The sequence below is a fragment of the Drosophila takahashii genome, chromosome 2R (assembly GCF_030179915.1).
Source record: "Drosophila takahashii strain IR98-3 E-12201 chromosome 2R, DtakHiC1v2, whole genome shotgun sequence".
Lineage (NCBI taxonomy): Eukaryota > Metazoa > Arthropoda > Insecta > Diptera > Drosophilidae > Drosophila > Drosophila takahashii.
Window position 1 is genome coordinate 10826548 of NC_091679.1, and position 27231 is coordinate 10853778.

Here is a 27231-nt window from a genome sequence, read left to right on the forward strand (position 1 = left end):
TTGCTCTGATGCCACGTGTGCCCATTGCTCTGGCTTGGATATCTCATGAATCCTAGAGATTCGGTTCGCCACGAACGTGTGAAACGACGAGGCTGATGCCGTTATCCATGCTAGTACAATCTCGGAGTCTGTCCAGTAATAGACTTCCTGCCTGTCGAACGGTAGGTCTGTCCGTACTCTGTCGGCTAATTCTGCTCCTAATACCGCTGCGCATAGTTCAAGTCGCGGTAGGGTTTGCTTCATTAGTGGGGCTACGCGAGACTTGGCGCACAGCAAGTGAATTTCAACTCCCGTCTTAGTTGAATTGCTACGGAGATAGGCAGTTGCTCCATATGCTGTTTCAGATGCATCCGTAAAAATATGTAATTGTGTTGTTGCATGACTGTCCTTCGCTAACGGGCACCTTGGAAATTGTAGACTAGAGAGTGTTTGAGATTCCTTGCGAAAGTTCTGCCACTGTTGTGTATCCTTGCTGTCTAAGATGGTGTCCCAGTCAAGATCCTTTTGCCATAGTTGTTGCATGAAGATTTTTGCAGTCATGGTTACAGGGCACAACAAACCAAGTGGGTCAAAAATCTTCGCTAGTTCGGAGCACACGATTCGTTTTGACACCGGCCCTTCCTCGAGTGTAGTTGCTCGTCCCTGTAATTGGTCTTCTTGTGGATTCCAGATGATCCCGAGGGTTTTATTGGTGGAATCGGAGAATCGACTAAAATCCAAATCTATTTCTTGGTCCTCCTTGGGAATTGTTTCTAGTAGCGTTGGATGATTGGCGCACCATTTTCGTAGTTTTAAATTCGCTGAACCCAGCAGCTGACGAACCTGGTCCTGCTGTTTCCTTGCTTCATCCAGTGTGTCAGCACCTGATAGACAATCGTCCACGTAGAAGTTCTGTTTTACTGCTGTGGCTCCAGCTTGGAGGTGTGTCGGAGCTGTGATCGCTAGTTGCTGCAAGCATCTGGTCGCCAAATACGGTGCACATGCTGTACCGTATGTCACCGTGTTAAGTCGGAAATATCGAATCTTGTCAGTTGGATTTTTGCGCCAGAGAATTAGCTGGTAGTTTCGGCCGTTGGGATGTACCCAGATCTGTCTGTACATTTTTTCAATGTCGGCGGTGAATACCAACCGGTAGCATCGAAACCTGACTAAGATTGACAAGAGTTCTCCTTGCACGGTCGGCCCAATGCGTAATATATCATTCAAGCTTTTTCCGCTCGTGCTCGTTGCGGATGCGTCAAAAACCACCCTCAACTTTGTTGTCGAGCTGTCGGGCTTTAGGACGCAATGGTGAGGTATGAAATAATGATTCCTTGATAGCTGTCGCTCGTCTATTTCTGTCATGTGGTTTAGTCTTTCATAATCATCCATGAATTGTACATATCCTTGCCGTATTGAGGCATCTCTTTGCAATCTTTTTTCTAGACTGAACAATCTTCGTTGAGCCACTTGTACAGTTGAGCCGAGACTAGTTGGCTCTTCTACAAAGGGAAGTCGTACTGAAAACCGATGATCAGGACCCATTTTTACGTTAGCCAAAAAATGTTCTTCGCAGAGTCGTTCTTGAGCTGTCATTGGTGATGAAATTACTGGTAGTGTGTCCATTTTCCAAAACCTTTCCAATTCTGACGTTAGCGTTTCCTTTTGATCTATGGTGACGTTCACGGCTGCAGAAGAGCTGGCCTGTTGGATGGTTGGTTCTAACACAATCCACCCCAAATTGGTGTCTTGAAGCAAGGGTTTATTGCGTCCGAGTAGAATATTTTCCTTCCTTGTTAACTGTGGATATATGTCAGCGCCAAGTACTAGGTCTATGGCACCGGGCTCTCTAAACCAGGGATCAGCTAGGTGTATGTTCCTTGGGATATTTAGTGTCTCTGTCACCGGTTCTGACGGTTGATCGGCCATTAGTTGTGGTAATATTATGACTTCGATGTCTGTTTTAAAGTTAGACGTGAGTGATGACATCTTTACCATGGCCCGAGAAGTAGATTCCTGCGTCTTGCCGCCTATTCCGCCTATGGTTACTGCCGTTTTTGTGACGGGCAGCGCCAACCGATTCGCCATTCTCCGAGACATGAGACTTATCTGAGATCCTGGATCTATTAGGGTGCGACACTGCTCGTGGAAGTTGTTTGGGCCTGTGAGTTGTACCTTTGCTGTCTCTAGCAGGACATATTTGGTCGTAGCCTCTTGACATGAATTTACTGCCACCTTGACTGAGGGAGGTCTTGAGTTGTCTGTGGTGTCTGAGGGAATAATCGTGGCTACAGCGGTCGTCTGAGGTCCTGATACTAAGCCGTGGTTGACGTTGTGTAGCATTGAGTGATGACGTTGTCCGCAGTGTCGACATGTTCTGATTGACGGACAACTACCGAACTTGTGATTTGTTGATAAGCAATTTGAACATCCTCGAAGTCGGTAGATAATGTTTCGACGTTCGTCCGGCGTCATGTTTCTGAACATGTTGCAGCTAGCAATCGTATGTTGTGTCTGATTGCAGACCCTGCAGACGATGTGGCTTGAGCTGGCTGCGACTGTGGGTTTAGTTTTTGCTCCGGGTTGTTCGCTTAGTGTTTCCAGCATGCAGGACCGTCGTTCCAAGAAGTTTAGAACGCTTGATAATGTGGGTACTTCTGTGGGTGCGTCGGCCGCATCTTCCAGTGCCGCCAAGGTGTTGTGATCCAGCTTCCTTCGGATGAGGAATCCAAGGATTGGGTCCCAAGTCTGTGTGTTGACCTCTAGGCTTTTGAGGGTGCTTAGAGATCGTTCGACAGTATCATGCAGTGCGCGGATTTGAGTAGCTGACCCATTAATGGGCTCGTGGTCAAACATCTTTGCGAGTGCGGTGAAGATTAATATCTTCCCATTTTGGTATCTGGTCTTTAATCGTCGCCAGGTGTCTTCATATTCTCCTTGAGCGAATGCTGTGTCTGTTAATATATTTCGGGCTTCTCCCCTTAATGCGCTCTGTAGTAAATGGAGTTTTTGTGTCGACGGGTATGGTTGCTTGTGGACCAATTCCATAAATAGGTCGTGGAATTGAGGCCATTGCAAATATTCCCCGGAAAATTCTGGTAATGTAACTGGTGGCTGTGACAAGGTCAGCCTCAATGGTGCTTCATTTTCGCGTAGTAGGGTCATCTCATATTCCGCGTACAAATCGCGAAATTGAGTTATTTCTGCGATGGCGGCCTGTTTTGCACCTGGTATAATTTCGATGTCGTCGTGTGCCTTTCTTATTAATGTCCATTGGGTATCCAAGTGGCGTTGTAGGGCAGGGGTGATGCTAGGTGCATCCAATGCTAAACTGAGCGATGATTCCATTTCGGTACATCTTAGTTGTAGCAACCGAATCGCCTGATTGGTTGAGACGTCCAGTTCTTTTGGTGCTGGTGGTGGTGGTTTCGCGTCGTCTCGGGGTCGTCTAGGGATCTTTTGAGGGGCGCTGGTTGCCGGAGTGTTATCGCTAAATATCGTTTCATATTTTTCGACTAATTCCTTTAGGGCGTTGTATTTTGTTAAATATTCTGGCTCGGTTGGCAGTGCCATTTCTCGAATCTCGGTATCCAGATCACAAAACTGTTGCCACAGATCCTGCAATTGCGCTAGGCGCTTGGAATAATACCCCTCGCGCTGTTTTCTTTCGGCAGAGTCTTTTCCATAGTTTTTAATAAGCTGCTGGATCTGCCCTTGTAGCTCATGCTGATCGTCTAACAGATGACTCACTTGTTCTGATCTAGCTAGACTTGTTTCCATCATGAAGGATGTTGACATTTTGGATGGTTTTCCCTGTTTCCCTAGTCTGGTGTAGAGGAACTGTGAAGCTTACCTGTTAGATCGGTGGCGGTGTTCTTTCTGGAGGACCGTTGATGGTATGCCTTAACTGGAGGACCGTTGGTGATGTGCCTGATCTGGAGGACTTTAGTGAGGTGCCTTATCTGAAGGACTTTTATGAGGTGCCTGAACTGGAGGACGTTTAGTAATGTGCCTAATCTGGAGGACTTTAGTGTTGTGCCTGAACTGGAGGACTTGAGGTGCCTGAACTGGAGGACCTGTAGTGATATGCCTAAACTGGAGGACTTTAGTGAGGTGCCTGAACTGGAGGACCTTTAGTGATGTGCCTAATCTGGAGGACTTTTAGTGAGGTGCCTGAACTGGAGGACTTTTTTAGCGTGGTTCAAAACGAATCAATTAGTGATTCTTTGTGAGTGTGATCCTTGGATATGCAAGGATCAAGTCGGGGTCACCAATGTTTGATCACACCTTTTGGTAGTGGACCAATCTGTTGTATGTGTAGCTTGTGTTTTAGTTGCTGTTAGCGCCTGCACTTGAGTCCCTAAGATGTCAACAGCAGCCACAGCCAGCGCCAGCTCAAACCCCGCTACCTGCCGTTCCAGCATTCTATTTTTACTAACCCTAGCCTATTAATCCCTTGCATGGGAGACAAATTGTATGACTTTGTATTTCTGTATATCTTAGAACCTAAGTGATGCAATGTATTTATAACTAACAAGCCCCCATGCGATACCTTCGCCATGGTGGCCCCCTTGACTCTGAAATCATGTATATAAACCCCAGATATTCCCAAATAAAATCAGTACTCAAGCAATACTTGTGTATTCAACATCTCCGAGTTAACCCAATTCAAGTGTTGGTTTAGCGGCCTACTGTCACTAGATTATGTTCTAGGGGCAACCTAAAATTATAAAACAATAAAAAGTAATTCTACGAACATTTTGGTGACCCCGACCAGTGTATGAAATTCTAGTCAACTTGGCGACTAATTTCAACACATACGAACTAGACAGATTCTCGATCAACTTGGCGATCGAATCATCTAGATTTTTTATGTTGTCTTAAATCTGTTTTTATCATTTGATTAACAGAAAAGATAACTAGGGAAATCTGGCTCGAATAAAACTCCGACCGTTTTCCCGAACAACTTGAACATTGTTTCAAGGAGTAACTTATCAACTTGGCGATCTGTTACGAAATTATTGGAAGTCAACTTGGCGACTCCAATATTTAAACAATTTATAAGTAGAAGTAGTCAACTTGGCGATTCTTCTTACTTTATTAACAACAAAAAATAAATCCGATTTACTGGAATCAACTTGGCGATTCCCAGGATAATCGTCGATTTAAATCTCAAATTTAAAGTAGTCAACTGGCGACTCTTTATACATATCTTCAAAAAATAAATCCGATTTACTGGAGTCAACTTGGCGATTCCCAGGATAATCGTCGATTTAAATCTCAAATTTAAAGTAGTCAACTGGCGACTCTTTATACATATCTTCAAAAATAAATCTGATTTACTGGAGTCAATTTGGCGATTCCCAGGATAATCATCGATTTAAAATCTAAATTTCAAGTAGTCAACAAGGCGACTCTTGAAATACATCAAACATTTGAAAAATAGAATATTTTTTTTACAAATGGTGTTAATAAAATAAAAATTTTAAAAATAAAATAATTGGCTATATTTTCTAATCCAAAAAATCTTACGTGTCTTTGACCACTAAATCGGTTGCGAGTAAAAGCGTATCCAGCTTAATTAAAGCGAATAAATTAACTTCCCACGGGTCAGACACGTTAGTAAGGAAAAAATGGAGGTTGAAAAACTGATTGCCATTCAAAGCCAAATTGGTGAAGAGATCCAAGTTGTGCTTAGAAACATCAAAAAGGATTCTCACACAAGAAAAGAAAAGGTTACGTATTTCGAAGATAGGAAACGACAAATTGAAGATCTGTGGAAATCATTCGAAAAAGGAAATAAATCTATTCTTGAAGAATCTAAAGGTGCTGCAGTATTGCATGAATATTTCGAAAAGAATTATTATGAGCAGATGAAATTAATTGTTCATAAGGCTATGGAAGAATTCAATGCTAAAATTCTGCAATTTCCGACGTTAGAGGCCACGTCTGATGAGGTGGAACAAATCAAAAAATTGATTAGACACCAAGCAGCGGTTCTGGATTCGATGTCTCGAACTATGAATCAAATATGTCCAGACAATAAATTTACCTATAAAACGGTAATCGACAATTTATGGAAACAAATTGAAAGTCTGCATTTTGAAATCCATAAATTATGTATCGAACCTGAAAAGGCAGGTTACAGTATGGAACGATTTATCTCCGCTGAAAAGGCAATGCTACAATTTTGCCAACCATCAACTGATACAGTTTCAATAGCCACTAATCATGCGGTACCTTCGATTTCATCAATTCAATTGCCAAAGGTTTCCATTCCAAAGTTTGATGGTAACTACTTAAAATGGCAACAATTCCATGACATTTTTAATAAAATGGTTCATGAAGCAGCGATACCAAAAATACAAAAAATGTGGTATCTTAAGGCTAATCTGTCTGGAGAAGCAGAAAGATTAGTAAGGCATTTAGAGTTAACAGAAATTAACTACGACACTGCCTGGACAATGCTGAAAGAACGTTTTAATAATAAGCGTGTGCTGTCTACCGCAATATTTGAAAAACTGATTGATCACCCTAACGTGTCAAATGATTCTCAATCAATAAAAAATCTGCATGACAATGTTAATGAATCGTTGCAAGCATTAAGAAATATGGGAATTATGACTGACACATGGGATCCGGTTCTAATTTTTCATATGACAAGAAAATTAGACCGAATTACTCATACTCTTTATGAGCAAACAATATTAGACACAAGGGAAATTCAAACAATAAAAGAATTTCTTGCATTTCTAGAACAACGATTTCTGGCACTTGAAGCCATCGGTGGAAAGGCGCATAAGGAAAAACATAGAACAAGTGCCTCTGCAACAGCAAGTTTATACGCCTGCCTGTTTTGTCAAAAAGGGCATAGCATATACAAATGCGATAAATTTAAGGAAACTTCTCCTGCTGAAAGGCTGTCTTGGGTCCAGCGAAAGAAACTGTGTGTCAATTGCTTAAAGGCAGACCACATGTCCAAACAATGCATGTCTAAATATACATGCATGAAATGTAACAAAAAACACAATACGTTGTTACATTTAAGTAACGGAAAATCTAATACTGAACAAAAAACAGCTGCTTCTGCTGCGACAAACAGTATTGAGAAAAGGTACACACTGTTAGCAACGGCTAGAGTGACAGTACAAGGAACCAATCGTCGAGAAGGAGACTTTCGAGCGCTCCTTGATTCCGGTTCACAGATCAATTTAATCTCGGAAAGATTGGTAAAGCGGTTATCGTTAAAACTCTCCCCAACAAATTTACGAATTGAGGGAATTGGAGGCCAGCCGCGAATAAGCAAAGGACGCATCAGTGTGTTAATCAAATCAAAACATAGTGACTTCGAAACAAGAGTTGAAGCCTTTGTTCTCCCGCACATGGTGGCAGATCAACCCACTGAACAATTAAAAATAACCGATCTAAAAATATCGAAAAACATTAATCTTGCGGATCCCAATTTTGATCGACCAGGAAAAATTGATTTGTTGCTAGGCGCAGAACATCATTTTTCTATTACACTGGTCGACAAAAAAAAAGCCCAAGAATAAAAGCTATCAAACCTGAAAGGATTTTAGCTGTAGAGAACTACCTCATACTTGGAAACTTTCCATCACGTCGAAGTTTTGAGAAATCCGTGGTCAAAGTTCCAAATTTTCGATTTTTAGGCACTTTTTGCGGCTTAATAGCAAGAAAACCCTTCGTAGCCCGGCTACAATGGATTTTACTGAAGTACTTTTTGTAACTTTTTTTCATCTATAGTAGCCTGATATTTTTAATGTATTGTTTGTGTACGGGTCTCAGTTCAACAAGGAAAATATCAGGCTACTATAGATGAAAAAAAGTGACAAAAAGTACTTCTGTAAAATCGATTGTAGCTAAAGAAATAGAGGTCGCCCAGCTTTGCGATTGGACACTCTTGAAGTTAAAGGTTCAAGGTACCAGTTTCTCTAAATTGTGGCTCTGGGCTACGAAAGGTTTTTTTACTATTAAGCCGCAAAAAGTGCCTAAAAATCGAAAATTTGGAACTTTGACCACGGATTTCTAAAAACTTCGACGTGTTGGAAAGTTTTCAAGGATGAGGTAGTAATCTACAGCTATAATTCTTTCAGGTTTCGTAGCGTTTATTCTTGGGCCAAGAAAAAGTCTTGATTTTGTCGACCTGTGTTATTAAACCTGAGCAAATAAAAACATATCCAGGTTTTCCAATTCTACAAAATACTGAATTGGGTTGGATCGTTGCTGAAAAGGTTAACATGAGTGCAAAAATGCCACAGAACTGCATGGTAGTTTCCTCAGCTGAGGAAGCGAAATCATCTTTGGAAAGGTTTTGGAAGTTGGACCAATTAGAGCCAATTAGAAAATACAGGACTCCAGAAGAAAGGCACTGCGAAAAGCACTTTATTAATAATCTTCAGCACGCACAAGATGGCAGATTAATAGTCAGATTACCGTTTTCTGAAAATCCTTCAGCCCTGGGCAAGTCTTGCGATATCGCTACAAGGCGCTTCTATTCGTTGGAAAAAAGGACCTGTCCAGAAATTAAGAGGATGTACAACGAATTTATGGCAGAATATGAAAAACTTGGCCATATGAAGCAAGTGATGCCGGAACAAATACCGAAGGCTCACTACTTCATCCCACATCATTGTGTTCTGAAACCAGAGAGCACTACTACGAAATTAAGAGTAGTCTTTGATGCCTCCTGTAAAACGTCGTCAGGAAAATCTTTGAATGATGTGCTACATCCAGGACCAGTTGTTCAGAGTGATCTGTTCTCTATATTATTGAGATTCAGAACTCACAAATATGTCTTCACTGCAGACATTGAAAAAATGTATCGCCAAGTATGGTTGAATCCAAATGATCAATTTAACCAAATGATTGTTTGGCGATATGATTCAAATGAACCAATAAAGTATTATAGGTTAAAGACGGTGACATATGGCACAACATCAGCTTCGTTCCTGGCCACTAAATGTTTGGAACATTTAGCCAACATAAACTCTGAAAAATGGCCACTAGCAGCAGCCGCATTAAAAAACGATTTTTATGTGGATGATTGCTTGACCGGAGCAGACACGATACAGGACGCAGAAAGGATTCAACAAGAACTAAATAAAATCCTGCTGCCGTGCGGATTTAAACTAAGAAAATGGTGCTCTAATACACACCAATTATTAAAAGGATTCCTACCTGAAGACGTCGTCAGCACCATAAATTTGGGTGCAGCTTTAGAACATACCAGTGTAAAAACACTGGGAATTATATGGACTCCAAAGGACGATCATTTGTGTGGCAGAGCACAAGAGCAAAAAACTCAGAGCATTACTAAAAGAGTGGTAGCTTCTGAGGTCGGTCAAATCTTCGATCCTCTTGGCCTGTTTTCACCAGTGATAATAAGGGCCAAAATATTTCTGCAAACCCTGTCACTTCAACAACTGGATTGGGATACGGAAATATCAGATTCCCTAAAGGAAAGGTGGGAGGCCATCAGACAGGATCTGCAACATTTAAACAAAATGAAAATTCCACGTCACATTTATGATGGGAAAGTCCCACAAAAACAGGAGCTACACATATTCGTGGATGCTTCTGAGAGGGCATTTGGTGCAGCTGTTTACGTAAGAGCCATTTATAAAAACAAACAAACAACTGTACGTTTGTTGTGCGCTAAGTCAAGAGTAGCGCCTCTAGAAAAACAAACCCTACCACGGTTGGAGTTGTGCGCGGCTGTTCTAGGAGCCGAACTAGCCGACAAAGTCAAAAAGGATCTAAGACTTAACACAGAATCCATTAAAAAATTTTACTGGACAGATTCAACAATAGTACTTTGTTGGATCAATGCAAAGGCATCGAATTTCCATACATTCGTTGCAAATAGATTGTCCAAAATACAAGACACATCCAGTCCAAACCAATGGAGACATGTGTCATCAAATCTCAACGCCGCAGATGTGTTATCAAGAGGAATCCCCGCAGCTCAATTAGGCGCACACACTTTATGGTTATACGGACCACTATTTCTTCACGGACCTGAAGAGAAATGGCCATCCCTCTTTAAGGCCTCTAAAAACAACAGCATCTCATTGGAGAGAAAGCTAAAAATAGTCACTCTTGCAACAAGTTCGGAAGGAGACGAAATATACCGTATTAACCACGGAAACTCATTTAATCGTCTACAACGTATAATTGCCTATATGTTACTATTCTGTTATCGTAAAAACAGGAAGGATACAGTGCTGCTAGAGTTGGACGAATTGGAACAAGCCAGGAGGATAATAGTACGATGTGTACAACAATCTGACTTCGCAGATGAGCTGAAACATTTACATCGACATCCTGAACGACCGATACCCAGCAGCAGTAAGGTGTCCTCTCTTGACTTGTTTTTGGACGAAAACTCTATTATTAGAGTAGGAACAAGAATCGAAAACGCACCAATTTCTCGTGATGCAAGGAATCCATATTTATTGCCTTACAACGACGAAATTGTGAAAATGTTGTTAGTAAAACTACATACCGAAAATATGCATTGTGGCCAAAATACCTTGAAGGGTATTGCTCGACAACAGTATCATATTGTCAAAGCCACTTCCATGGTTAGGAATGTAATCATGAAATGCATTCCATGCACAAGATGTCGTCCAAAATTGATGTCGCAAGTTATGGGAAAACTACCTGAGCATAGGGTTTTTCAAAATAGACCATTCCTAAACTCTGGAGTGGATTTTTGTGGACCCTTGAAGATTCATCACAAGGTCCGAGGCAAGCGACCTGATAAAGCATACATCGCCGTATTTGTATGTTTTGCGACGAAGGCGGTACATCTGGAAGTCGTTGGAGATTTAACAACTGCAGCATTTCTTGGAGCGCTACAAAGGTTCATAAGCCGTCGTGGAAGGTGCAAAACATTATACTGCGACAATGCTACAAACTTTGTAGGAGCCAACAACCAGCTAATGGAATTGAAGGAAACTATACACTCTCAGGAAGCTAAGAACTCCATAGTGCAGCTATGTAACACAAAAGGAATTCAATTTAAATTCATTCCGCCAAGAGCACCTCACTTTGGTGGGTTATGGGAAGCAGCAGTAAAGTCAGCAAAAACATTATTGTTGAAAAAGGTGACCACTGCTGAGCTCACGTTTGAGCAGTTAAGCACAGTTATAACAAATGTCGAAGCTGTGTTAAATTCCCGACCACTAACTCCAATTTCTGATGATCCAAAGGATCGGACGTTCATTACACCTGGTCATTTCCTGATTGGAGAGCCACTTGTAGCACAACCAGATCCCGAGCCATTAAAAATAAAATCCCTATCTGCACAGTGGGATCAGGTGCAGTCACTGAAGCACGAATTTTGGATGCAATGGTCCAGTGAATACTTAACAAGTCTTCAACAACATCCTAAATGGAAAAAAGCATATCAAAACGTAAAAGAGGGCATGATGGTAATTCTAAAAGAAGACAATGTGCCTATGCTTCATTGGCCCATTGGACGGATTTTAAGGCTCCTTCCAGGCCCAGATGGATATGTACGAGTTGTAGAGGTTGACACTCCAAAAGGTGTACTCAAAAGAGCGATTCATAATCTTGCTCCACTTTTTCGTCAAGAGGATCCAGGAGAAAAACGTAAGGATATAAATGACGAAGATGAGAAGGATGATCAGGAACCAAAAAGGCGCAAAGGCACAACCCTTCCCCTCCTGTCAATGCCCTTGCTAATCCTTCTACTGCTGCTACCACTAGCTGCGGCAAGTCCAATAAATATAACCAGGTTGGGATCAAAACCTGGAATTTACTATGAAAAACTTGGGACAACTCAACTGGAAACTGCTGATTGGACAATTATCGCATATTACGATTTAAAACCTTATTTGGAGGACGTAAAAACATTTTACCTTGGAACGATAAAGGTCGGCCAAATGTGTTCTCACATACAACCAGTACAAGCATGTGCTGCGTTATACATGCATTTTCAACACGTCGACGAGGAAATCCGAACTGAGAATGAGTTACTCCATATGTCCAGGAATAGACGCTCGCCGCTGAACATTGTTGGAAATATTGCCAGCAGTCTCTTTGGAGTATTGGACACGGAGTATGCCAAAAGGATGTCGTTGACCATTGAAAAGGTCAAAACGAATGAAGATTATCTCTTGGAATTGGTGAAGAATCAAACATCAATAATTGATTCCACCATAAATATAATGAAAAGAGATGAGGCCGCCATTGACAGAAGAATCAGAATCATGAACCAGCAAAGAGTGGATTTAACCAACGCGCGACTTGATTCGTTAAAAACCTTTCAATGGTATATAGCACTAACCAATCAATTGAGTGTATTGGCGGCCAGTATTCAAAGAGTCCAGTCAGAAATTTCGCATGTGTTGACAAATGTTCATCACAATGAAATAAGTCCGCTGCTCGTATCGCCAAAGCAACTTCAAGAGCATATACATAAAGTTAAAACTCATATGCCTCAAGGAAAAATGCTTCCCATGATTAAGGACGATGTGTTACAATTGTACAAGTTGATGAAAGCAGAAGCAAAGGTTGTAAAGGATTATGTCATCTTCAAAATTACACTGCCTTTGATCTCAACGCAGCTTTTTGAGCTTTATAATTTGGTACCAATACCTGTGACAGTCAACAACAAAATGATATCACTGGATATTGAACATCCAATTATAGCTGTGAATCAACACAGAGATCAATTCATTGCTATGACAGCTAAAGAATTTGATCTATGCAAGTCCATTAACGAGGACGTATATATTTGCTCAGATAAGCAAATGATATTTTCAATTGACAATCACTGCGAATTTCAATTGTTTAATAACAAATCGTCGTCACTATGCCAAACTGTGACATCTACGAAATCCCTTTCATGGCAAAGACTAAAGGCCAAATATCAATGGATTTTCTCAATGCAAGCACCAATGGAGCTCTCTGCAGTATGTGGCGATCAATTATCAACCATTAATATTGATAATACTGGACTTCTAGTTTTGGACCCAAAGTGCACTCTACGAAACTCAATTCTTAGTGTGATTCTGCCATCAAGTGACGTCAACAGGAGCGATGAAATTGTCATATGCTCGATTTGGCAATTTAAATCAATCGTCTGCAGCGGATACTAAAATTTCAAATTTAAATAATTCATTGAAGTTGAGTTATAATGAGCTAAATGATCTTAGTAAGGAATTACTTCCCAGGCTCAAAATAAAAATGCCAACAGAGATCATTGATCTACCACACCACCACATAAGTGCCTATGTTGCCTTGTTTTTGTCACTCGGAGTCATAGTCGTTTACTTGTGGAAACGATTCCAAAAGAAGACACCTCCACAAACGTCATCATCTTCAAAGGACATCGAACTAGCAGAACAACCTCGGTTACTCAGCTCATCAAGGATGCACCATCTGATGCCTTCGTCCGACGCCTTTGAGATCAACATTGGATGATGTTAAACACCTGTTCAACGGCCGGGAGTATGTTAGCGCCTGCACTTGAGTCCCTAAGATATCAACAGCAGCCACAGCCAGCGCCAGCTCAAACCCCGCTACCTGCCGTTCCAGCATTCTATTTTTACTAACCCTAGCCTATTAATCCCTTGCATGGGAGACAAATTGTATGACTTTGTATTTCTGTATATCTTAGAACCTAAGTGATGCAATGTATTTATAACTAACAAGCCCCCATGCGATACCTTCGCCATGGTGGCCCCCTTGACTCTGAAATCATGTATATAAACCCCAGATATTCCCAAATAAAATCAGTACTCAAGCAATACTTGTGTATTCAACATCTCCGAGCTAACCCAATTCAAGTGTTGGTTTAGCGGCCTACTGTCACTAGATTATGTTCTAGGGGCAACCTAAAATTATAAAACAATAAAAAGTAATTCTACGAACAGTTGCACTTGTGTGTTGACGCGAATTGGGCTCCCGTGAGTGCCGAATAACGTACGCGGAGTTATAGGTTGAATAGATAACTGATTTATTGGATAATTGATACATGCTTATATACTACTTAGATAAGGCGGAAGCTTGGTCGTAAGATCAGTGGAGTGAGTTGAGGTGTTTTGCTGTGCCGATTTCTGTTTATAGGTCGTGCACTGTAGTGCCGTACTTTGCTGTGCCTGCAGAATGCACTGTTGTGTAGTGACCGAACTTCTGCTGTGCCTGCAAGTGTGCCGTTGTGTTGTGGCCGGCCTTCGCTGTTGTCAGTATACCGGTGCTGGGTGTGGGGGCGTCAGTGGGTCATCGATGGGTCTCTTGGTGAGTGCGGTGTGGGGGTGTGGGGGCGTCAGTGGGTCATCGATGGGTCTCTTGGTGAGTGCGTCAACATGTCATTGTTGGGTCTTTTGACTCGGTCGCAACTTGCTTGCTGTATGATACAACCTTGTTGGGTTGAGTGCTGGTAGTTGCGAACATTATCCTAACAGAATGTAGTTGTCAACCACTACGGCATAAGTAGACTAAACGTAGCCAATAACGATCCAGATTAGGAAGCGGATATTCAGGTCCAGATGGAACATCAGAGACCGATTCGCGAAGACGCTGAGGCAAGGCACAAAGGACAACACAGGAACTTTGAAGGTAAGCTCGATGGTCGACAACGGTTGCATGCCGATCACCACGCAGATGAGGATCAGCACAGCGCCCACCAGGCTCAAGGCCACGATCCCTTTTGAAACACAGGGCGAAAACACTACTACTATTTTGACCGCAGCTGTATACTTTTATATTTTTTGACTATGTTTTCTAAATTTGTTTCTTCCTTAAAAAAATACCAAAATTATACTTAGTATTGGGTTTGAAAGATAATGAGTGTATCTTTTAAAAACTTTAAACCTCTGAGACCTCCGGAAAGTTGGCCAATTTCAGCATTTTTCGAACTTTGAGGTCCTTTTGCTAAGTATCATCGCGTCGGGGAACTTTTTGGAAAACACAGTTTAACTTGGAAATTTGTAACGAATTCAAAAATATAGCATACATTGAGGTAAATTTAAAAAGCATTAATTTTGTTTGCACAGTGTTATTATAGGGTGTGAAAAATAAAAGGTTGCACTTTTTAAATATTTTGACTACATAACTGAACTAGAATTCCTTCATTTTAAAATTATGCTTAGATCTAGCCAAAAACAGCATTTTCCATCTTTGTGGTCCTTTTTCTCAGAATCCTTGCGTAAGGGAGCACTTTAAAAAAATTTCTAGGCATTCATCGAGGTAAATTTTTGATGTTCCACATTGTAATTAGTCAAATAAATATAGGACAAAAAGCGGGGTTTTAAATTAGAAAAAGGTTAATCAAAAATCGTGCAATGCTGATAAATAGAGATGGAACTCATATAAATTCAAAGATGTTTTACTTACTTGTAACGTTTTTCCAAGTCCCATGCAGTGAGCTAAAATACATCCAGATCCTGAATTTCCCTCTTCTAGGTCTATGCCACCATAACAAGAATCGTACATAAACCTAACGCCTTCTCTTTGGTGAGGCTTCAAAAGTTCGACAAGATCCTCATCAACCTTAATAAAGGTTTTAGATTTTTCTATGTAGTCGAGAATAAGATCCGTTTTTTTTATATATTTAATATTGTTTTTAATAGCTTTTGAAAGCATAGCATTTTTCTTATCGAGCCGTCGAATTCTTTCACTTTCATTTTTTTGTGCTGTTCTGGTTTCAAAAGCTAGCTGATCGATTCGAAGCATTGGTTTAATAAATCTTGACTTTTGCACAAAATCATCTTCGTTTTCTGAATAATCGCTTTCAGAGCTTAGTATAATTTGATTTTGTTTATGTCGGAACTCTAAATCTTTTTGCAGTTTGTCAAAAGACTCTTTACTTAATTTTTCCAAATTAGCTGATGGCATAACATAATCGAGCGATTCAGAAACAAAATTAAAATCTGATTTAATGTCCTCAACTTTATCAGCCCATTTTTTTCCGTGTAATGAAGATTGAAGAGAATTGTCATATTTAAATACTCGCAGAAACTTTTCTACAATAGAAGACGAAAGTCCACCAGCTTCTAACGCTGAGTCGTTTGATTTGTCATAATTACTTTGATTTGATAGACCAGAGTCGCTGTTCGAATCATTTAAAAGTTGATACTTAATTTGATCATTAAAGCGTGATATAAACTCGCCCTCTGTTATACGATTTTTTTCACCCTATAATTGTAAAAGAATTTCATTAAATTATATCATTCATGCGCATATATACGTAATGTATACTTACTTCAAGAAATTGGTAGCTTTCGTATTCATCCATCTCATCTAGAACTCCAGAAAAAGATTTAGTTTTTCTTTTCTCCATTGGCTTAATTTGACCATCCCTCTTTGACCAAATGTGTCGTTTATTAAGTGTCTTTAAATTTATCAATCTAAAGAAAAACAAAAAAATGCTTTATATATTATAATGGCAAACAATTATTCCTCAAAACACCACCTTCTCCCAACGGCAACCTCTCACTCCTCAAAAAAGACAAAATCAAAAAATGGAGGACACTTAACAGAGAGCCAAACACACATAACATTTTAGAATACAAGAAATCAAATGCAAATCAAAACACCACCTTCTCCCAACCCCGCACCGTTCCCTGGTGGAAAGGCAACCTCTCACTCCTCAAAAAAGACAAAATCAAAAAATGGAGGACACTCAACAGAGAGCCAAACACACATAACATTATAGAATACAAGAAATCAAATGCAAAACTGAAAAGATCCATTAGAGATGCAAAAAAAATCAGTATACAACAGTTTACGTCCGACATCAACCCATACACAAACCCAAATAAAACATGGGCAAACATAAAGAGATTATGTGGCCTATACCCTCAAAAAAGCATCCACTGCTTAAACAACCCTACTCCCACAATCGACCCAACAGAAATTGCCAATTCTTTTGGCCAAACCTGGTCAGACGAAGCCGGCGATCACAACTTCTCCACACCTTTTCGACTGAACAAACAACTTCTTGACCCAATCCCTAACTACATCCCGTCCAAAGCAGCACTTGAAATTGAAAAAGACATAGGCTTTATTGAATTCTGCTCTGCCCTTAATACACTGAAAGGAAACACACCAGGTCTCGACCGGATTTCCTACTCAATGATTAAAAACTTGCCTAACACTTTCAAAAACAGAATTATCAACCTCTACAATAATATACTCTCTTCCCATATCCCGCAATCATTCAAACTCAGCCTGGTACTACCTATTCTAAAACCACAAAAACCCCAAACAGACATAAAATCATACAGACCTATCTCTTTGAATTCATGCCTAGCCAAAATTCTCGACAAAATCATAGCTAAAAGGTTGTGGTGGTTCGTCTTAAACAACGACCTAATCCACAACAGCCAATTCGGCTTCAAAAGGGGCAAATCTGTACTAGACAGTCTACTTTATGTCGACCACCTAGCTTCTAGATCCCTTGCCCTCAAAAAACACCTATCTATTATATCACTTGACTTTACTAAGGCTTTTGACAAAATTGGGATACACACTGTCATACAGCAACTACACGATTGGAAAGTAGGGACTCGTATTATTAACTATGTTAAAAACTTCATGACAAATAGGAAAATAATAGTAAAAATCGGCACCAAACTCTCTAATACCTACCCCCTTAACAATGGCATCCCGCAAGGTTCGCCAATCTCTGTCATTTTATTCCTAATAGCCTACAACTCCCTTACCAACATCATCTCTACATCGCATCAAATTAAATTCTGCGCATACGCAGATGACTTCCATCTCCTCATCCAACACAAGAAACGTAAAAACCCCACAACAAACCTAACAAACACCTTTAACCGAATTGACGAGTGGTGCACCCACTCAGGGTCAGTACTATCAAAGGATAAATGTCAGATACTACACATCTGCCGGAAACACAACTGCAACGCTAGGATACAAACAGGAGACACCACCATACCAATCACAGACACCCTTAAAATACTAGGACTTACAATCAACCACAGATACAAGTGGAACTCAAACATATCCAAATTAAAAACCGAGCTTTCTAAACCTCTAGGAATAGTTAAACTCCTCTCTTCCCTCAAATACAATACGAACACTGCTTCTCTCATCCAAGTCATAAAATCGATCATCATTTCTAAAATAGACTACTGTCTCCCAATTTATGGCCACGCACCCAAATCCCAACTTAACAAGATTAAAACTTCCCTTAATTCCGCAATAAGAGCCGGCCTCGGAACATTCCGTTCCACGCCCATAAACAACCTTTTAATAGAAGCCAACATAAGCCCCATAGAACACAAACGAGACTTTTTATCAGGTAAACTAGTTAAAAACCTAATACAATCTAAAGATACACCACTAAAAAACTTTACCAAATCTACGAAAAGAATCCATAGATACCGCAGCACAATCGACCGCGTAATACAAACAGCAAAACTCGACTCCATTCCCTACCTTCCAATCACTAACAATAAATGTAAATCATTCAACATGCTTAACGTCATTAAAGCAACCAACACCACCTTATCAAAGTACAATAAAAACTCCACACCACCAACCACTTTCCATCAACTGTTTCACACCATCAAATCTTCTTATCCAAACCACAACTTCGTTTATACCGACGGATCCAAATCGGGAGACGTAACATCCTACAGCATCACAAGCGAAACAGAAACAATAAAACTAGGTCTCCTGCCTTACTATTCCTCAGTCCTTTCGAGTGAGATAATAGCAATTTTAGAGGCCATTAAAATATGCATCAAGATCCCAGGCAAACACGTTATATGCACAGACTCCCTTTCATCCATCTCCTCGATCACTAACCACAACAACCATACACATTATGCCACCTCAGTCAGAAACCTAATCACCAAACACTTCCCAAAAATCTCGCTCATATGGGTTCCTAGCCACATAGGACTTATAGGAAACGAAAACGCAGACGAAGCAGCCAAAAGTGCTGCTAAATTCCCCTTAACGTTTACCCCAAACAACAACACGAAAGACGTAACACACTTCCTCAAAACAAAACTAAAAGATAAACAAACGATCCTACTCAATTCAACCTCCAATTGGTACCAACAAATAGCAAAGCTATCACCCTCAAACACCCCCCACATAAACTCTCCACTGAACAGGAGACAACAAATAATAATAACTAGACTTAGAATCGGACATACAAACTTAACTAACGCCCACTACCTTGACAATACCAAAAACAACTTGTGCCCTCTATGCTGCAATGCACGCATAAACGTAGAACACATAATATGTTCTTGCCCCTCCCTCTCCTTACAACGCTCCCAATGCTTCCACAACCTCAATCCTCTACTATATCTTACAAACCCCCCAAACAACAACTTCAACAACATCATAAACTTTGTTACAAACTCCCACATTGTAAATAAAATATAAAATAAATTAAAAAAAATAAATAAATAAACACAAATATATAGAAGTACATCAATTAACCAAATAAAATAAGTATCAAAAAAAAAAAAATAGCAACAATACTTTGTAAATTAAAGAAAAAACAAAAACATCTAGTAATTAAGCTAGACTCAAAGACATGAAACTGAAACATATACGAACCACAAAGAGCTGAAGGCCTACAGCTGCTAAAGCTCATACCCACTGTTAGCAATTAGTTTATAAGTAGTTGCTAGCATTAAATAAATAAATAAATAAATATTCTTTTGAAAATAAATGGAAAATAGAAACAGCATTTTGTTTAATTATAAGGGTAGAGTATTTAATTTCTAAAGGTAGCGACTTCAGATGCGCTTTGCTTTAAAACAAATACTCTTAGGCCCGTTTTCTCTTCCGGTCGTTTAATTTAAAGCAAGCTTTAAACCCCTAATTCCCAAACATTTTCAAGCTTTAAAGCCCACTTTAAATTTAACGAGCGGAACTGGAATCGGTTCATATTTTGCTTAAAGAGCACTTGGATGTACCATCCTAAGGATAAACATTATTTTTAAAAATGTGATACATAAAATTTGTTCTGAAAACGTACGGATAGACAGAAGGACATGGCTACTGGGCTAGAAATCTTGATCAAGAATATATATGTAAGGTAGTAGACTGGAGATAGATGGGCAGTCCTTATCACGCTGCGTTCCTCAGTAAAATACAATAGTCCAGCACTATCAGCCGAATGTTGATCCAGAAAATCGCAAAATCGCAAAATCGCAAAATCGCAAAATAAAGCGTGTGTGATTAATATATGTACAAACTATTCTAGTCACAGACTTTATTAATAAACAAGAGAGAACGCTGCCCGCTACTCAGCTAGAGGGAGTGCGAGGGAGATGAAAATATAAAACTTTGATCGCGCATAACTATTTAACGAATGCACTATGGTCAAAAATTCGATTTTTTTGGCATAAACTCTAAAAATTGAGCTACAGACTTCCAACTTTTCACATTTTGTTTTTTTAAAACGAATAGCATGCAAACAAATTTTGAAGTCTGTGCGACCACGCCCTCTCTTGCCTCCCATACAAGCAAATTCATATTACTACACTGTGTTATAAAATTTAACCTTTGTTTAATTACTTCGATGAAATCTTAAAAATCCCATTTGCTTTAAATCAGTGTTGGCCAGCAGAAGCAGCGCGCAGGGCCCACGGGATAGGCCATATCTCTGCCGCTGCTCTGCCAGCGCGCTGCAGCGTTTCGACGCACATGTACACTGTCAAGCTTAAAAACGTCACGCACAGTCAAATTCGTGCATGCTCGCACTCAAATAAAAGCAATGCGTTCTTTCATTGTGTGTGTGCTGCTTCTGCCGGCCACCACTGCTTTAAATAATCAGTGCTCTAAAATTTAGAGTCTAAATGAGCTCTCAAAAACATTCTCTCACGCAAGGATTTAAAAAAAAAGGACATTAAAGTTGAAAAAATTCTGTTTCTGGCAAACTTTGAACCTATTTTGCAGACGAACGGATTCTTCGTATGTAATGTAACTCAAAACATTTTAAAAGTGCAACTCTGTATCTTTCAAACCCCACACTCAAAATAATTTTCGTAACGAAATTATAAGGAAAAGAAGACATATCCTTTTCTTTCTCCTACGAATGCTTAACAAAGAAGGATTCAAAATAAATATTTTTTTAATGATTTATCACTATGGACGGCAGTCCATGTAGTGACGAAGCGCACCAGGAGAGTGTGCGAAGGCGACTACTATTATATAGCCGCAAAATTGAAAATCTGCTGTGATAGTCCGATCGTAATGAGTAATACACCAATCGGCACGCTGCAATAGAAAATGCCTGTGAAGGGAAAAAGGCTGGAATAGTTTGCTAGGGCGGGCCGAATGAGAAAATATTAGAAAGTCTATTTAATGACGAGAGTAATAATTTTTCGTCACAAATGTTGATATCAGAACTTTTGTATGTTGAAGGTGCGATCGTCACTAGTTTTTTACCTCGTTAAGAGGTGTTTTTATAATAATTTATAATTATCCAATTCCAATCCGACAAAAATTAAATTTTCGATTGTTGCTGCACCAAATTCCTAGAGATCGCTACGAAGAATCTTTAAGGTCCCTGAATAGTGTGGAATTGAGTCAAAAGGGGGACGAACGGGGAAAAGGTGTTAATTAGCGATGGATACATGTCGTTGTATATGTTCAAACTGGCGTACTTTGTTTTTGTGGGCAGACGTCGGGTCGTTAGTTTTATTCCACGAAACACAAGGAAAAAATGTTAATTTTCTATAAAAATACTCATAAATTGGACATTAAACACAGGTCGAAGACAAAGATTTCACATAAAGTACTATACACACTAAATATTACATACTAACTATTATTACTACTATTAACTAAATATTACATACCTTGATCTATCGTTTCTTAAATTTACTTAATTTAGTCCGGACAGAAAAGTTTTATTTTTTTGCACAAACGTAAAGAAAATATTCTCGCGCCAATTTCTTAGTCCTAAGCAGCTGATCGATTGTGTACTTTTGAAAGCTCATAAAATGCGTTAGTGTAGCTTTAAAATCTTTTTTTTTAAGTTTGTATATGTATGATCTATTAACTTTAAGAATTTAAAATGAAAAATACAAAACATTACCATGAAAATTTCGACTTTATGCCAAAAAATCGGCCGCTCGGACCATAATGGAATGTTCCGATTTGAAAAATTTACATTACATTAATTTAATTTCGAAAGGCAATAAAACTTCATTTTTAATTTTCCGAAATCTAGAAAGGTGTGGGCGCCAGTCATCTTTTAAAATCGCTTAAGGCGATTGTGGGCGTGAGAGGGGTCGTGGCCCTCCCCTGGAACAAACTTGCGCTGCGTAGGAAGCCCAAGAATATGTGTGGGTAATCCAAACTTGTTAGCTTTTATAGTTTCCGAGATTTTAGCGTTCATACGGACGGACAGACAGACAGGCAGACAGACGAACATGGATCAAGAATATATGCTTTCTTCTAGCTCTTACATACTTTTGCCCTTTTACTCTTCGGGTATAACTACAGATAATATCAAATTTTCTTACATGATGGCTCAACTGTGATCGTCGCTCAGTGTCGCACACCAATCGACAGATACCACTGCTCGACAGTGTTTTTGCTGCAGGCCTACGGGCATTAAAATATGTTAGTATAGACCAATGATTCCCCATACGATTTCAATCAGGGCTGTGAACCCATATTATTTTTGCATGGGTTCGGTTCGGGGTTCAAATCTAATCGACAGATAATGTTCCGGTTTGCGAACCGGTTCAATGATGACCCGGAGCAGGGTTCAGGTTCGAACCAGGGTTCAAAAAAATTAATTTTTTTTTAACGAAATAATAAAGGCAACATTTATTTCCATGTATTTTCATTTAAATATGTACCATAACATTAAGACTTAGGGCCGGTTTCTCGAGTGCCGGCTAACATTTCTCGAACAGATAAAGTCCCTGCTAAGGCATTTTGGCTTTCTCGAGCATAAATGTGAGAGCTAACTTTGACAGGGACTCGGAGTCCCTGTTAAGCGTTTTCGGCTCGATAGAATGACAGCTGATTTCCCAAAGCCAACTATGAAGAAGAAACGTAATCACAGTTGACTTTTCCTTTGAATTATACCCAAACAGCTGATGAAATAATCGAAGCATGCCATTTCTTGCACTTTACAGTGCGTTAACAGCACTCTGTAATTGTTTCTCGTTCAGATAAATTAAAGCAGTCGAGAAAGCGGATTTGCTTTTACGAACAGTTTATCTGGTCTTTAAGTTTTTCGAACAGATAGCTATCAGGGACTTTGACAGGGACTCGAGAAAGCGGCCCTTATAGGTAAAGTTATAAGATTTATGATTTATAAAGTGTTAACCAATTAAGGCAAAGAGTATACTCTTTGATTTAGGGCCGGTTTCTCGAGTGCCGGCTAACATTTCTCGAACAAAGTCCCTGCTAAGGCATTTTGGCTTTCTCGAGCATCAATGTGAGAGCTAACTTTGACAGGGACTCGGAGTCCCTGTTAAGCATTTTCGACTTCATAGAATGACAGCTGATTTCCCATAGCCAACTAAGAAGAAGAAACGAAATCACAGCTGACTTTTCCTTTGAATTATACCCAAATAGCTGATGAAATAATCGAAGCACGCTATTTTTTGCGCTCTACAGCACAATTCTGTGCGTTAACAGCACTCTGTAATTTTTTCTCGTTTATATCACTATGGACGGCAGTCCATGTAGTGACGAAGCGCACCAGGAGAGTGTGCGAAGGCGACTACTATTATATAGCCGCAAAATTGAAAATCTGCTGTGATAGTCCGATCGTAATGAGTAATACACCAATCGGCACGCTGCAATAGAAAATGCCTGTGAAGGGAAAAAGGCTGGAATAGTTTGCTAGGGCGGGCCGAATGAGAAAATATTAGAAAGTCTATTTAATGACGAGTGTAATAATTTTTCGTCACAAATGTTGATATCAGAACTTTTGTATGTTGAAGGTGCGATCGTCACTAGTTTTTACCTCGTTAAGAGGTGTTTTTATTTGATAAATTAAAGCAGTCGAGAAAGCGGATTTGCTTTTACGAACAGTTTATCTGGTCTTTAAGTTTTTCGAACAAATAGCTATTAGGGACTTTGACAGGGACTCGAGAAACCGGCCCTTAATCATGTAATTTTAATGTGGGCGTACTGCGAAAAGTTTTGGAAGATGATAGTTATATATTATTAGATTGTTTGAGTTAGATGCAGTCATTGCATAGACAAAATATTTGCGCATTTTTATTTCCCTTAGTAAATAAACTCTATGTTAATATGATCAGAAAAAAAAAAAACACGAACACACAAAATAAATTTTTTGTGAACCGAACCGAGTATTAAAAAAAAGTTCCGGTTCGGTTCCGGTTCAATTATAAAAAAATTCGGCGCTCCGGTTTACGGTTTGGTTCGTTTTCTAAAAAAAAGTGAACCAATCCGGTTCGGAGTGGTTCAGCTCCGGAGTGGTTCACAGCCCTGATTTCAATGCTTTAACCCTACTTTAAATTTAAAAGACGGACCAAAAATCTTTGAGAAATGTGCGTGTAAATCTTGAAGAAACCGTGAGATTATAGGAAAGCAGAGTTTGTGAATCAACTAAACCGAGAAGAAGCTTATGAACAAACATAACGCCATTACAAAAGTAGGCGTGTCAATTAATTGTAGCCTACTTCGGTAAGGTGGCAATAATCTACCAGAGTCCCAATTTAAATTACCCAATGCAAAAATTAAAAATTGCTTTTGAACAGATTCAATAATAGCCTGTTGTTCCATGTATTGTGGGCTCCAAACACAAGAACAATACTCCAAAATCGGATGCACTAACGATACATACAGAGTCTTTGTAGTAAACGGGTCATCAAATTCCTTGGACCATCGTTTTATAAATGCTAAGAAACCCTTGGCCTTGTTTACCATGGCTGCAATATGATTATTAAAACACAGTTTGTGATCAAAAAGAACAAGGGTATGATTTCCAAAGAAATATGAGACAAGATGAGGAGAGGAACGGTGAAAACGTTAGAAAAAAAGAAGATTATTTTGGCACCAATTCTGGAATTCATCCAGGTCGAGCTGAGGGCGCGTGTGCAGATACCAGTCAGAACAGGACAAACAGATTTTAACATCGTCAGCATACATGAGGATGGGAGAGTTTAAAATTACTTGAGGAAGGTCATTTACAAAAAGTATGAAAAGTAATGGATTGCTCCCTTGTGGAACACCAGAAGTTACATTGACAACATTTGAAAACACATCGTTAAACAAAACACGTTGTGTACGGTTTGACAAGTAAGACGCAATCCATTTTAAAAGATTTGGGGGAAATCCTAAATGCGAATAATTTACCGAATCAAAAGCCTTGCTAGAGTCGGTGAAAATTATGTCGGTTTGCAAGCGGCTCTGAAAACCTCGATTAATGAGAGAAGAAAACTCGAGAAGATTAGTCGTGGTTGACCGATGTTTAAAGAAACCATGCTGAGATGGAGTTATAAGACTGCTGCAGAGGTGTTGCAGTTGGTGCGTGATCAGGTGTTCGAGCAGTTTGGGAATAGCCGAAATCTTTGCAATGCCTCGGTAATTTTCAATGTCAGACCTTGAACCTTTTTGTGCAGAGGAATAATGTAGGAATCATTCCAAATCACTGGCATGCAGGATTGGTTCATAAATAGATTAAAAAAATGTGTGATAGGGCGTGCAAGATTTTGGGCACATTGTTTTAAGATGCTGCTTGGAACCATATCGAGACCTGCTGCAAATGAATTGTCAATTGAAAACAATCCATCAAGAACATCATTTTCCGTGAAAGATGCCAGAAAAATATTGTTCGCATGAGGTAGGTTATAAGGATACGGACAACGGGGAATATAGAGTTCTGTAGAGTAAGTTGACTGGAAGAAAGAAGCAAATAAGTTTGATATACCAAGATTAGAAAATTTAGCACTATTACGATAACGGAGGGACGAAGGAAATGCGTTAGATTTACGTCTGAAGTTAACAAACGACTAAAATTGCTTAGGATCAGCGTGGAAGTTTTCCTTGCACTGGGAGAGATGTTCATGTAACATTGACTATTCGTGGTAAGGAATTGGGAGCGGAGGGAGGAATATTGAGCGAAGTCAACCAAAGATCCAGATTTTTGGTATTTCTTAAATAGCCTAGATTTCTTATTTTTTAAATAAGAAAGATTCCTTGTAAACCACTTCGGGAACAAATGTATCCAGGGCCGAGAGAATCGAAGCGTAGAAAGCATGAACGGCACAATTAATATTCTGGAATGCATATAAAAACAAGAGAGAACGCTATAGTCGGGTGCCCCGACTATCAGATACCCGTTACTCAGCTAAAGAGAGTGCGAAGGAGATGGAGATAAAAACTTTGATCCCCTGTAACTTTTTAACGAATGGTCCGATTTAAAAAATTTCTTCTACATTTCGATAGATATTGATAAACACCACAAAACTGCATTTTTACTTTTCCGAAATACAATACTGATCCGCTGTAACTTTTAAACGAATGGTCCGATTTAAAAAATTTCTTCTACATTTCGATAGGTATTGATAAACACCACAAAACTGCATTTTTACTTTTCCGAAATACTCAAATTTTTAAAATCGTATACAAGCGATTGTGGGCGTTAGAGAGGGCGTGGCACCCTATTTAAACAAACTTGCGCGGCATAGAAACTCCTAGAATATGCATGCAAAATGTCAATCCTCTACCTTTTATAGTTTCTGAAATCTCAGCGTTCATACGGACAGACAGACGGACAACGGACATGGCTATATCGACTCGGCTAGTGACCCTGATCAAGAATATATATACTTTATAGGGTCGGAAATGCTTCCTTCTAGCTGTTACATACTTTTGCACGAATACAATATACCCTTTTACTCTGCGAGTAACGGGTATAAGAAGAAAGGAAGCTACCTTCGGCCAGCCGAAGCTTATATACCCTTGCAGATAAAGTAATGCTTACTCGGTGCAGTTCCAGGGATTCCAGATTCAGCGTTTCTATTTAAATTTTGTTTTTAAGTAGTCAAGAATCAAAACGCCTACTTCCTAGAAAGTTACAATTAATTTTCTTATATTTGTTTGAATTTTCCTATGGGAGCCTTAAGATATAGTGGTCCGATCCGGCTCGCTCCGACATATGACATAGACAGATAGATATGACATAGAAAGAAGACTTTCGGGAAAGTTTCATCGCGATAATTTTAAAACTGAGAGACTAGTTCGCTAGATAAACTCGGCTATTGG

General features: G+C 39.6%; 1 protein-coding gene across 1 annotated transcript in view; it reads right to left on the minus strand.

Moving 5' to 3' along the window:
• Window positions 1-27231, minus strand: part of LOC138912734 (transcriptional regulator ATRX homolog) — a 1213613-nt gene that overhangs the window by 1137793 nt on the left and 48589 nt on the right. The window contains exons 3-4 of the mRNA XM_070213992.1: window positions 16235-16379; window positions 15367-16167 (exon numbers count right to left, since the gene is read on the minus strand). Of these exons, the coding sequence (XP_070070093.1) occupies window positions 15367-16167; window positions 16235-16379 (946 nt within the window). The remainder of the gene's footprint in view (window positions 1-15366; window positions 16168-16234; window positions 16380-27231) is intronic.